The sequence below is a fragment of the Acomys minous genome, assembly GCF_964271855.1.
Source record: "Acomys minous genome assembly, chromosome: 1".
NCBI lineage: Eukaryota > Metazoa > Chordata > Mammalia > Rodentia > Muridae > Acomys > Acomys minous.
Genome location: NC_140483.1, coordinates 69,206,563 through 69,218,949, shown reverse-complemented (window position 1 = coordinate 69,218,949; position 12,387 = coordinate 69,206,563). Strand labels below are relative to the sequence as shown.

Sequence of the window (12,387 nt, the reverse complement as noted above, 5' to 3'; positions counted from 1 at the left end):
ATCTGCACAATAGATCTCAAACTTATCTAAAGAAAGACAATGTAAGCTTAAGAATGAAAAGTGGCAGGTGCCGGCCGGGAGTGCACGCCTTTAATCCCAGCTCTCAGGAGGCAGAGGCAGGCGGATCTCTGTGAGTTCGAGGACAGCCTGGTCTACAGAGCAAGTCCAGGACAGTCTAGGATACACAGAGAAACCCTGTCTCAAAAAAACAAAAAACAGAAAAGAGAAGTGGCAGGCATGGTGACTCATGCCTTTAATTCCCTGGTCTACAGAGCGAGTTCCAGGACAGGTGCAGCTGTAAGAGAAGCCCTGTTTCAAAAAACAAAACAAAACAAAACGACTAAGTGATGATGTTTAAGCTCTGATGAGAGAAACATGTACAGTCTTGGGTGTCTCATCATCTAGGAATAGTGGGCCTACTGTGTGTAAAGGCTCCAGGATTGATCCTCAGCACCACAAAAAGAAAAGAGAGGTTAGAGATTTAGCTCAGTGATAGAGCACTTGCCTAGGAAGCACAAGGCTTTGGATTTGGTGTCCAATATGAGAACAGAAAATATAAAACTCAAAAGGTTTTCACATTACATGGCTTCATATGATTTACATAGTAGAGACACTCAGCAAACATAAGCTTACAATGTTCAAGATCAAACATCACCAATGGTGGGTCAATACTGTGTCTCCAGGTGGCGCACTAAGAATAGCACATCTTTCTGTGGTAGGCACTCCTACCAACAATGTCCTCAGTGTGCATGTGAACTGCCACTGGGAACATTTAACTAAGGGGACATGTTACAGAATAAAAGGACTACATTGTTTGAAACTATCAAGGTCATTAAAGATAGGAAGGGTTAATGAGGATTTTGTTCTGAACTAAAAAGGGAGGAAAGTGACCAGTAAGCTCACTCATCAGGTAAAAATGCTTTCACCAAGCCTAACAATCTCTAAAATCCACATGGTGGAAGAAGAGAATCAACTTTCAGGCCTGGAGAGATGGCTCAGCGGCTGAAAGCACTGACTGTTCTTCCAGAGGGCCCAGGTTCAATTCCCAACACCCACATGGCAGCTCACAACTGTCTATAACTCCAAGATCTGACACCCTCACACAGATATTCTGCAGGCAAACACTAATGCACATAAAATAAAAATAAATAAATTATTTTAAAAAGCTGGGCAAGGTGGTACCTGCCTTTAATACCAACACTCCTGGAGGCAAAGGCAAGTAGATATCTCATGGGTTCAAGGCCAGCTGGTCTACAAAGTGAGTCCAAACAGCCAGGGCTCTTGTTGCACAGAGAAATCCTGTCTCAAAGAGGAAAAGAAAAAAAAAATCAACTTTCAAAAGTTGTCTTCTGACCCATATACTGTCTTAGCACACACAAAATGAAGGTCAAAAAGTTTTTTGAACAAAAGAAGAATGAAAAGACATGACAATTAGATATAAAATATGATCCTAAATTGGCTCCTAAGTTAGACTAGAAAGGGAAAAGAAATACCAATAGATCATTGAGGAACTTATAAATCTAAAGTTAGTGTTGTATACATGTTCATTTCCTGATCAGGCAGTTTCCTGGAAGACTGTCCATGTTTTGGTAAGTATAGACTAGAATATTTAGGCATTTTGTCTACAACTTGATCTCAAATGGTTCAGAAAGTCTAATCAGATTACAAATGATGCACTCATCAGAAATGTGGAACTAGAGCTAGGAATATGGCACACAGCTTTAATCCCAGCACTCTAGGAGGCAGAGGCAGGCAGATCTCTGTGAGTTTGAGGCCAACCTAGTCTATAAAGTGAGTTCCAGGACAGTTAGGGCTACACAGAGAAATCCTGTATCAAAAATCAAATAAAAACCAAAACAACAGAAATGTGGAACTAAGGATGAGAATGGACCAGCAAAGAGACTAGGTAGTTTTACCAAAACTTGATACAGACATAAAGATTGGAAGTTCAAGACTCTCCTTGGCTGTCCAGGGAGCTCAAGATCAGCTTGAACTACATGAAACCCAGTCCCCCAAAACAACAAGAAAACAGATACAAGCTGTGTATGGTGGTTCACACCTTTAATCCCAGCACTCAGAAGGCAGAGGCAGGTGGATCGCTATGAGTTTGAGGCCAGCCTGGTCTACAAAGTGACTCCAAGGCTACACAGAGAAACCCTGTCTCGAAAAAAGAAAGAAAACAGATACAGCAGAAGAGAAAAAGGAACAAGCTCCAATGCCAGAGGGACCTTTAGACAACTGAAAGGACACCACCACATCTACTTCATGAAGCCAAGTTCAACAAGATGTTCTTCTGTAGTCATAATATATAGCTAGTTCACTGTTAAAATGTGGTTAAGGGGGTTCCAGAAGTTCTTTATATGTACCCTGAGAATTTTCATTAGGTGTGAAATTTCTTCAAGTGTTAATTTTCAAAAGTTCAGAGTAAACTCATGAAACCATGGTGCCAGCAAAACCGCTGGTTCCCTAAATATACTCAGAAGTATTGGGCCCTTCCTTCCCAAAGGAGAGTTGCCAAAGGACAAATCTTCTTCTTTCCTCCCCATGTCTAAGTATACTCTCATTCTGTATTTCCCCACCTCTAACTCTTCACACCTCACCTGCACCATTAGAACAGCAGTCCTGTCTCCCTGATATCCTTACACAGCTTTGCACCATTAACTCTAAAATCAGGAACTCTGACTTCTAAAATCTGTAAATAATTTATTTGCTTGTCCAATATCTGTAACCACTACCTACTGCTAATGTCAATTTACAAGGTAGGAAAATGAAAAAATATAGTTTTTTTTTCATAAAGAAAACAATGAACTAGAACAAGGGTCTTGTTTCAAAAATAAGACAAAAAAAGTCAACTAGCTTAAAGGTTATATAATTTGCCAAGGTTTATAAGAACAGACTTTAGACTCATTTATCTGGCTCCAAAGTCTGTGATCTTTTCCCTATATTGAAAGGCCTTCAACATGTAATGTTTCCAACATATTGTATTCAAAAATTGTATATTGGTCACAAAACTTTATCAAACATACACAAATGGAAGGGGGAAACAAAAACATCAATTCAGATGGTGATTGGGGTAAATGATAATATTTTTTAAATTACAACTTTCTTTTTTTGGTTTTTACAGGGTTTCTCTGTGTAATAGCCATTGCTGTCCTCAATTCTCTTTGTAGGTCAGGCTAACCCCAAACTCACAGAGATCCACCTGCCTCTGCCTCCCAAGTGTTTTTTTTTTAATATTTATTTATTTATTGTGCATACAGTGTTCTTTCTGCTTGCATATACGCCTGCACACCACCAGAAATGGGTACCAGATTTCATTTTAGATGATTGTGAACCACCATGTGGTTGCTGGGAATTGAACTCATGACCTTTGGAGGAACAGCCAGTGAGCCATCTCTCCAGCATTTTGTTGTTGTTGTTTTGTTTTGTTTTTTTGAGACAGTTTTTTTCTTGTAGTCCTGGTTATCCTGGACTCGATTTGTAGACCAGGCTGGCCTCAAACTCTCAGAGATCCTCCTTCCTCTGCCTCTGCCTCCCAGAGGCTGGGATTAAAGGCATGCACCACCATGCCCAGCTAATTACAACTTTCTTAAAAAACAAATTGCTAAACAGAGACTGAATTAATGAAACAATACAAAAGAAACAACCTTTGTTTTAAATGTTCTTATACTTATTAGATAAAAACTTACCAAGAAGAAAGAATGAAGGAAGCGGGTCCAGGGAGATGGCTCAGTGGCTAAGGTGCTGAACTTGAATTCCTATCAAAAGCTGCAAATAGTGATGTGCACCAGTAACCCAAGCACTAGGCAAGGGAAAAAAGCTCACTGGCTAGCTAGTTTAGCTGAAACTGCTAAACTCCAGTCCAAGTTCAATGAGAAACTCAGTCTAAAAAAAAATAAGGAGGCTGGAGAGGTGGCTCAGCTGTTAAAAGCACTGACTGCTCTTCCAGAGGACCCTGGTTCACTTCCCAGCACCCAAATGGCAGCTCACAACTGTCTGTAACTCAGGATCCAATGCCCTCACACAGACATACATGCAGGCAAAACACCAATGTATATAAAATAAAAATAATTTTAAAGAATGAAAATAAGAGCGGGTGTGGTGGTGCACACCTTTAATCCTAGCAGTTGGGAGGCAGAGGCAGGTGGATCACTGTGAGTTCCAGGCCAGCCTGGTCTACAAAGTGAGTCTAGGCCAGCCAAGGATATACAAAGAAACCCTGTCACGAAAAACAAAAACAAAAACAAAACAATCAAACAAAAGAATAAAAATAAAGTGGAAAAAGTACTGAGGAAGACACACACACACATGAAACCTTTTCTTTTAAATTAAGAATATGCAAAACTTAAGAAGCATACATTAACCCCATGGTACTTACTGCCAGGCCTGAAAGCCAGATTATCATGAACGGACTAATCAGTAGTCTAACAAAAAGGTCAGTCCTGAGGAAGGACTTAACAGGTATATGGACTGAAGAACCAAGAATGTATAAATAAACTGAGGAGACAAAGTTGAAGGGGAAAACAATGTTGTTTTAAGCAACAGGGTCCGTAAGATCAAACTAGGAGAAAAGTCTTCAAGGCCCAGCAAACAGGTTAATTTGATAAGTACTAGGAACTGCTTTGTATCTTACATGGGAAGGTTTCTTTTCTATTGTTTCTTGAGTCCAGTGACAAATTCAGCAATTCTATTTTGTAAAGTTGTTAATGTTAATAAATTAATAATAATAATAATAATAATAAGAAGAAGAAGAAGAAGAAGAAGAAGAAGAAGAAGGAGGAGAAGAAGAAGATCTTTAAAGATTCAGTTTTTCTTCCAACATACAGTTGAGTGGCAGAGCACTTATCTAGGATCACCTTGGCCCTGTATTGGAGCAAATAAAAGGATAAAAGTAATTCTTTGGGTCACACAATGCTTTCACCAAACAACTGTATAGGGGAGTATTTGAGGAAAATAACCCTTTATCCTCTGTGTGCACTTTATATTCTTCTCAAAAATAAATTCCTTATGTGAGTGAACACAGTGGGGAGGGAGAACACCTTAAAAAATAATGCCTGTGAATATTAAATGCCACTGTGCAGTCTAATTAATTACAGAACTATAAAGCAAGATGGGACCTTGGAAATATTTTTTCCAGTGGTAATTTCTTCATTTTTTTCAACAGGTTAAACTGAAGTTCAAGAATTAAGTAAAGTGCATAAACCTGTGGAAGACTGAATACTAGATTCTCCAGGAAGCAAGATCTAAAAGCTGTGCTATTCAAGACTGTATAACCAGCAACCACATTTGGCTAGACATTTAAAATGATTAAAACTAAATGCAACTTCAAACTCAGTTTCTCACATAGACCAGGCATACTTCAGGTACTCCATGCCCTACACATGGTTAATGACTACCATATCTAACAGGGTAAGGAAAAAAAACTTCCATCATATTTGTTAATTATAGTTCAAAAAATCTGGGAAAGAGGGGAAAGTATTTTCATCACTACAGAAAATGTAATTGGACTGCACTGCTTTAAAGAATAAGATTTAGAGTTAAACTATGGTTGAATTTCACTGGGACAGAAACAGATGACACAAGATTGACATAAGGGTGGATTAATAAACACACACCTCAAAAAGTATACTTGATGATTAAGTGAAATAACTTCTTTTATATGTACACTGCCTGGAACTTAACAGATAATAAATACTAACATAACTGGGCACGGTAGCCTATAATCCCAACACTCAGGGAAGCAGAGGCAGGTGGATCACTGTGAGTTCGAGGGCAGCCTGGTCTACAAAGCGAGTCCAGTACAGTCAAGGCTACACAGAGAAACCCTGTCTCAAAAATGACAACAACCAAACAAGTCTTAAATAAATAATAAAAACTTTTGTTTGTTTGGTCTTTCAAAACAGGGTTTCTCTGCATATCCTTGCTGTCCTACACTCACTTTGTAGACCAGGCTGGCCTCGAACTCATACAGATCCCCCTGCCTCTGCCTCCCTGAGTGCTGGGATTATAAGCGTGCACTTTTCTTTTTATTGCTCTACAGAACATCCTGTTAGAAGACTTTCTTCAAATACTCATACCCCTCTTGCAATGTTTCTATTTGGGAATAATAAAATAGAAGATGAACACAGTAAGTATCTTGTATTTTATACAGCTATACTGAGTTCTCATTCAAAGAATATAAAATAAATTGTACAGTTTCTAGACAACTGTTCTTTTGTGCCAGTAAGGAATATTCCATACTACTTCTTCATTATATTCATTCTTACTATCTGTACAGATTGAACATTACATGAAGATATAACAATATGCTTCTCTACAGTACTTTAACTGGCCTCTCCCCGCAAAAAAAGCCAACTTCCAGAAGCTAAATCAAGCTTTTAAAGCTTCTACTGAGCCAGTAAATTTAACACCTATGAACTGTATCATTTAAAAACTCTGTAATATGCAGTAATCCAGAAAAATAACAAAACTCAGCTCAGTTTGTAAACCAGTGTATTTCATTCAATAAGCAAATTTCATTTATGAGTAGCAATTTATATTTAGCTGCATTAAGTCACATAGTCTTGCATTCCTAACAAATTCACCAACTTTGCACTCCTAATATGAAGAACTCAAACAGACCTTTAAACTATTTGCCCTTAAGCATCTACCAAATAAGACTGCTACATGTTTTTTAAGATTTCTTGCCTTTTAAACAATGTGTAACTCTCAGAGGAAAAAGTACTCTTAATAAGTGTCTCTTTTAAATTATCTAATTAGTATTTTGTTCCTTAAAGTTGATTTACTCAAAAGAGTAGCTACAGATCTCCTCTTTAAAGTTAAGAAAAAACTATAAATACTAAATGAATAATAATATATACTATGTGACATTTTACAACTCTATGTGCAACAAATAAAATTAAACATTTCAAGTATACAAACCACAGTACTTAATCAGTAGAGTTCACATACATTTTCCTAAAAGCTAAAAATGTTTCTATTGCTATCACACAAAAATTTATTGTTGTCTCATTTTATACATTCAAAAAGGTGGCATCTATACCTAAACTGATAAAATCTAATTTGTAGGATTATATAAGTTTATTAAAGCTCTTTTTAAAAAAAATCATATCCACACTGGTCACAGTGAATTTTCCTGAGGCTGTACTCTAAGTACATCCGACCCAGAAAGTATTTTTAGCAAATGTGTTCAATAGATGCTGGTGTTATGCCTAGCCTAAATTAGAAATTAGTGTCATAAATTTAAAGCAACAATGTTACTAGGGACATTTTAAAGATACTCAATTAGGACATGGTGGGGGAGGAGGGAACAAGGACACAATTTACCACCACCTAGAAGCTAAGATATTAGAACTGGGAGATAAGAAAGTCACATACCCATCTGTTATTACTTTTGAGGAATCTCAGATTTTCTACCTCAAAAAACTTTAACTAGCTCAATATTAAGAAAAACTATAAAATAATGACACTTCCTAGTGTTTAAAAAAATCTTTATAGCAAATGTTTAAAGCAGATTAAATAAATTATAAAATATTGTCATGTACACAACGCAGAGTAAGTAAATTTAAAAATACTGTCATGTACACATGTACACACACACATACACAACTATGTTGATCTTATAAATTAGACAGGATCACACTAATATTGGGCTATCCATGCACATGGGTCAATACAAAATATGAACAAAGAATGCAATAAAAAATATGAAGAGAGCCAGGCATGGTGGCGCACGCCTTTAATCCCAGCCCTTGGGAGGCAGAGGCAGGTAGATAGCTGAGAGTTCGAGGCCAGTCTGGTCTACAAAATGAGTCCAGAACAGCCAAAGCTAACACAGAGAGACCCTGCCTGGGGGGGTGGGGGTGGGAGAGTGAGGGGTTAGGAGAAAAAAATAAAGTGAAGAGACACAAAAGCTTTTGTGGTAATTGCAGCAAAAATGTATTCTGACCAAAAGGGGGGCAGGGAGGTTATATTCATGAGATAATTGACCTTATATTATGAGAGAAAAAAATGATTCTATATAGTTCATAAGCTTTTCCTTTCAAACCAACTTTTTTCTTTAAAAGAACACTGAACTTGAAATTCTCAAATTTGAGATTTAAATAATATAACTATCGTCTATTAGGAACACTGAGTAATTGTTTAAGGTCATGTCCTCCCCTTTTTGGAAAACATGTTTTCCCCTCTGACACACTAATGTTCACGAAGCCCAGGATTTTCAAAAGGCTGTGATTTTTACCGTTTCAGTCGTCTTCTAGTCTGTCTTTTACAAGTCAGACACATTAGCTGTTTGTTTTTCCTCCACAGCCATGTTTTAAATGTGACCATTAAACTATGTTATTTCATCTGGACCCAAGATCTGGTCACACACTCAATATTTATTTCTTGAATTGCACATTCCAAAACTAGCTAGTAGATATAACAAGTCCTCCTGGAACAAGGAGTTTTAAAAACCCTACACACAGACCTTGTACACACTGATGTCACTCTATGATGCAAGGCCAGACATAACGTCTCTACCCTAAGTTTCAGGGAACCAGCCGTCTACACTATCAGTGAAGCTGTAAACTGTTCCATTATTGAAGACACCCGAGCAAATGCATTAAACTACCACTCCCCCAACCCCTTTTTTAAAGAATTCTAGCTTCTCTTCAATCTCTGAATTGATTGATTTTCAGTAAGCCGTGTTGAGACAATTCAGGTGACCAAGGTTTTGTCCAGTTCCTGTTCATAAATAACAATCATATGCTCCATTTTTCCTGTAAGTAGCTATAAAACAAACATTGCCACAGAAACGACAATTTAAAGCCAGAAGACCGCAGATCACTGCACTTATATTTACAAAAAAGCCACCAACACTGATCTGTTCTTTACTACAGACTCACTTTGAATCTGAATATGATGAAGGTGGTGACGATTCAGATCTGTTCTCCATCTCAACTTTTTGGGCCCAACTACAGATTCCTAAAAACATGTGGATCCCGGCAGAGTCATAGAAGACTCAAGTTCAATGGAAAGGCGCGTGCTCATACACCATGGGAGGGTAAGGGGGAGAGCTTATATGAGTCAATTAGCACAACAATAACAATTAGAAAACAGAAGAACCCCACAAATGGAATACTGAAGAGTCTCCAGCCTTACCTTGAGTGTAGGAGCACTGGAACATTCCATCTCCGCATCTATGCCATCCTTTAGCCCTTGCACTCAAACCTAGCAGAGATTTCAACTATAGACCTCGGGTAGATCCGAGCACCTGGACCCAGTTTTTTAAAAAAGGGGGAAGTCGATCGCGTAGCTCTGGCTACCTGGTCCCGCGAGCTTCAGGTGCGCACCCACGACCTGCAAAGGGGGCCCACGAAGGCCAAGCGAAGAACCTCCCCGAGCGCCTCTCTTACCTTCGTTATCACAGCCGCGTCCTCTCGGCTGAAGAAAAATCTTTTTTTAAAACCAAAAAACCAAAAACAAAACAAAATCCAAATCCAAAAAGCCAGGAGGCCCCGGGCGCGCAGCCACGGGGGGGAAAAGAGGCGTCGCGTGGTTCCGCGTCGGGGTGCTCGCCCCTCAGCGCCCCGCGAACAGCCGCCGCCACAGCGGCCGCACCACGGCCGCGGGCCGCCAGCACCCCGTCATCCTGCGGGGCTGCGGCGGGGCCGGCGTGCGCGGGGAGGCGCGCGCTCGCACCTCGCGGCGAGATGAGCTAATCCCTTCACACGCGCCCCGAAAAGTGCCGCGGCGCCCCCCGCCTCCCCGAAAGCCCGCGGACTCCCGGGCCGAAGTCAAGTCTCTTTCAAGTCCCGGCGCTCCCAGTTGCTGACAGGTCCCCGGGGTCGTAAAGAACAATGTCGCGTCCGCGGAGCAGGAAAGCGCGCGCGGCGTGAGGCGGCGGGTGACTCCAGGGAGGCGGCTCCCGTGTGAGAGTGCAAAGGAGAAGCTCGGTCACCCTCCTCCTCCTTCTCCTCCTCCTCTCCTTCCTCCTCCTCCCTCGCCTCCACCGCCTCCTCCGTCTCCTCCTCCTCTCTCAAGCACGCCCCGTCTCCTAGGCCGCAGCATAGCAACCGAACATGGCGGCTGCGCAGCCACCGGCCAGTCAGAGTCTCGGAACGGCGGCCTCAGCAACAGGAGGCGGTCTCGCGAGAGGCGAAGCCACGCCCCTACCCCGCCTCCTTCCTCCTCCCACCCGGCTTCCAAGCGCCAGCCTCCGAGCGCTGGCACTCACAGGTGCGAGAGAGGCGGGACTTAGCGGGCGGGGAGGGAGGGCGTGGCTCTGTGCCCACACCCAGTAGCCAGGCGGGGATTGGTTCCTCGACTGTTAGTCCTGCCCCTCCTCCCTGTGTGTACCTAGTGACTGACGCTGGGGACACAAAAGAGGGGCACAGCGCAAAGTGGGGAAACTGGACTTCCTGGCATCAGGTTGTCCCAACTAAGTGCTGAGATGGGGGTAGGCTCTGAAGTGCAGTCTTCAGTCATTTCTCTTCCTAAATATAGGCCCTCGAAAACAAAGCCTAAGCAAAAGGCGTTTACGGATAAAACAAAGGACAGATGCTTCCTGGGTGCCAGGAACGCTGCTTTTTAAAATCAAAGTCGTTCAGTCGTTTTAAGAATGAGAGTTGGTATTGTCCTGCCGTGGCCTTGAGGAGGGCATGCTCTCATATTTTCTGGGTGATACAAACTCGCTGGTGACAGGACATTCCTACGGTGACCATGTAAGAGTGGGTTTGAGAGGACCCTCACATTCTGTCTTTGCCTCTTTTTTTGTAATTTTTTTTACACTTGTATATTTAGTATACACCCAAAGCATGCACGCTCCAGTGTGTGTGTGTGTGTGTGTGTGTGTGTGTGTGTGTGTGTGTGTATGTGTGTGTAAGTCAGAGGACAAGGTTTGAGAGTTAGTTGGTAGTCCCGTGTGGGTCCCAGAAATTGGCAGCACATTCCTTTCCTTTACCCTTTGACCCATCTCAAAGGTCCTTGCCTCTTTTTTTAGGGGGGTCAGGGGGGCGACTCAATGCTCTTTTCTGCTTCCAGGCTTTTTATTAGTTCTTGATCTTAACCTTTGTTCCTACAAGAGACCATCTTTATAAAAATGTCTTGCTGAGTAGTAGTGCTTAATGCCTTTAATCCCACCATTCCAGAATCTCTCTGAGTTCAAGGGCAGCCTAGACTACAGAGTGGGTTCCAGGACAGCCAAGGCCACACAGAGAAACCTTTCCAATAAATAAATAAATAAATAAATAAATAAATAAATAAATAAATGTGTCTTTCTTCAGGGGTCTGAGAAAGCTGTTGCCTAACATATGTACAAGGTCCTCAACACCCAACACCCACATGATGCAAATCTTATCTTTTCTCCAGTTTTTTTTTTTTTTGAGGGGGGAGGAGCTTTTTTGACACAAGTATCTCTGTGTAGCCCTGGATGTCCTGGACTCAGTTTATAATCCAGATTAGCCTGGAACTCATAGAGATCAACTGCCTCTGCCTCCTGAGTGCTGGGACTAAAGGCGTGCGCCACCACGCCGTGCTTATCTCTTCTCCACGTTGACAAAGTGACTTCACCAATGAGAGAATTTGTACGAAACTGTGGAAAATAGCAGTTGATATCAGCGTCTTCACTCTCAGTCTGCTCCTACTTTTTTTTTCCCTTGTCCAGCTGGTGATGGACACTTGGACATGTAGGAGGCTGAGGCGAGAGGATCAGGAGTTGAAAAACATCCTTAGCTAACAGCAAGTCCCAGGCCAGCCTGGGCTACGTGAGCCTCTGTCTCAGAATGCGGGTGGGACAGGGTGATAGCAGCTCCAGCCTTTCCTCCTCCATTTTGAAACCTTTTGGTCATGGCATCCCTACAATGTTTCTTATCTGACCCCTGTCGGCATCCATTCATCCCTCAACAAAAGATCAAAGAGAATTCGCCAGGGTTAAGCAGTAGGAAATAATTTCTTCCTTCTGTGACAAGGTTTAAACATCCCTTTGCTGTTTTTCACAATGCTCATCTTTCTGCACAATGCTCAGCTCTGGGCGGGTAGTGCTGATAGTCCATGATTTGATCACTGCTCCTACCTAAGACAGAGCCTCTTAGTCATCTCTGGAGCCCTCAGAATGCCTGAAGACACTGCCTGGCAGGAAAAATAGAAGTCAAAGAAAAGAACAAAATGTTTGAATCACTAGCGGGTAGCTGAAATAGAACCTGGCAAGATAATTCAGTCAGTAAAATGCTTGCTGCACAAGCATGAAGACCTGCGCTCAGATTCCCCAGAGCCAGGCATGTTGAGCCAATCACAATTGTACCACCACCACCGCTGCCACTGCCACTGCCACCACCACTGCCACTGCCACCACTGCCACTACGCTGCCACCACTACTACTGCCACCGCCGCCACCACCACCACTACCAC

At 41.8% G+C, this 12,387-nt stretch overlaps 1 protein-coding gene across 5 annotated transcripts in view; it reads right to left on the bottom strand.

The window, feature by feature from the left end:
- PTPN4 (protein tyrosine phosphatase non-receptor type 4) overlaps window positions 1-10,095 on the bottom strand; it is a 143,406-nt gene extending 133,311 nt beyond the window's left edge. For 2 of the 5 annotated variants that reach the window (XM_084774679.1, XM_084774680.1), the window contains exon 1: window positions 9,396-10,093. Coding sequence is in view for 1 of the 5 variants with exons in the window: in XM_084774678.1 (XP_084630804.1) it covers window positions 9,142-9,179 (38 nt within the window). In the remaining 4 variants the exon portion in view is untranslated. Of the gene's footprint in view, window positions 1-9,141; window positions 9,276-9,395 lie in introns of those variants that run through there. The other 3 variants (XM_084774681.1, XM_084774677.1, XM_084774678.1) reach the window with 3 other exon arrangements.
- Between the last annotated feature and the right edge of the window lie 2,292 nt (window positions 10,096-12,387).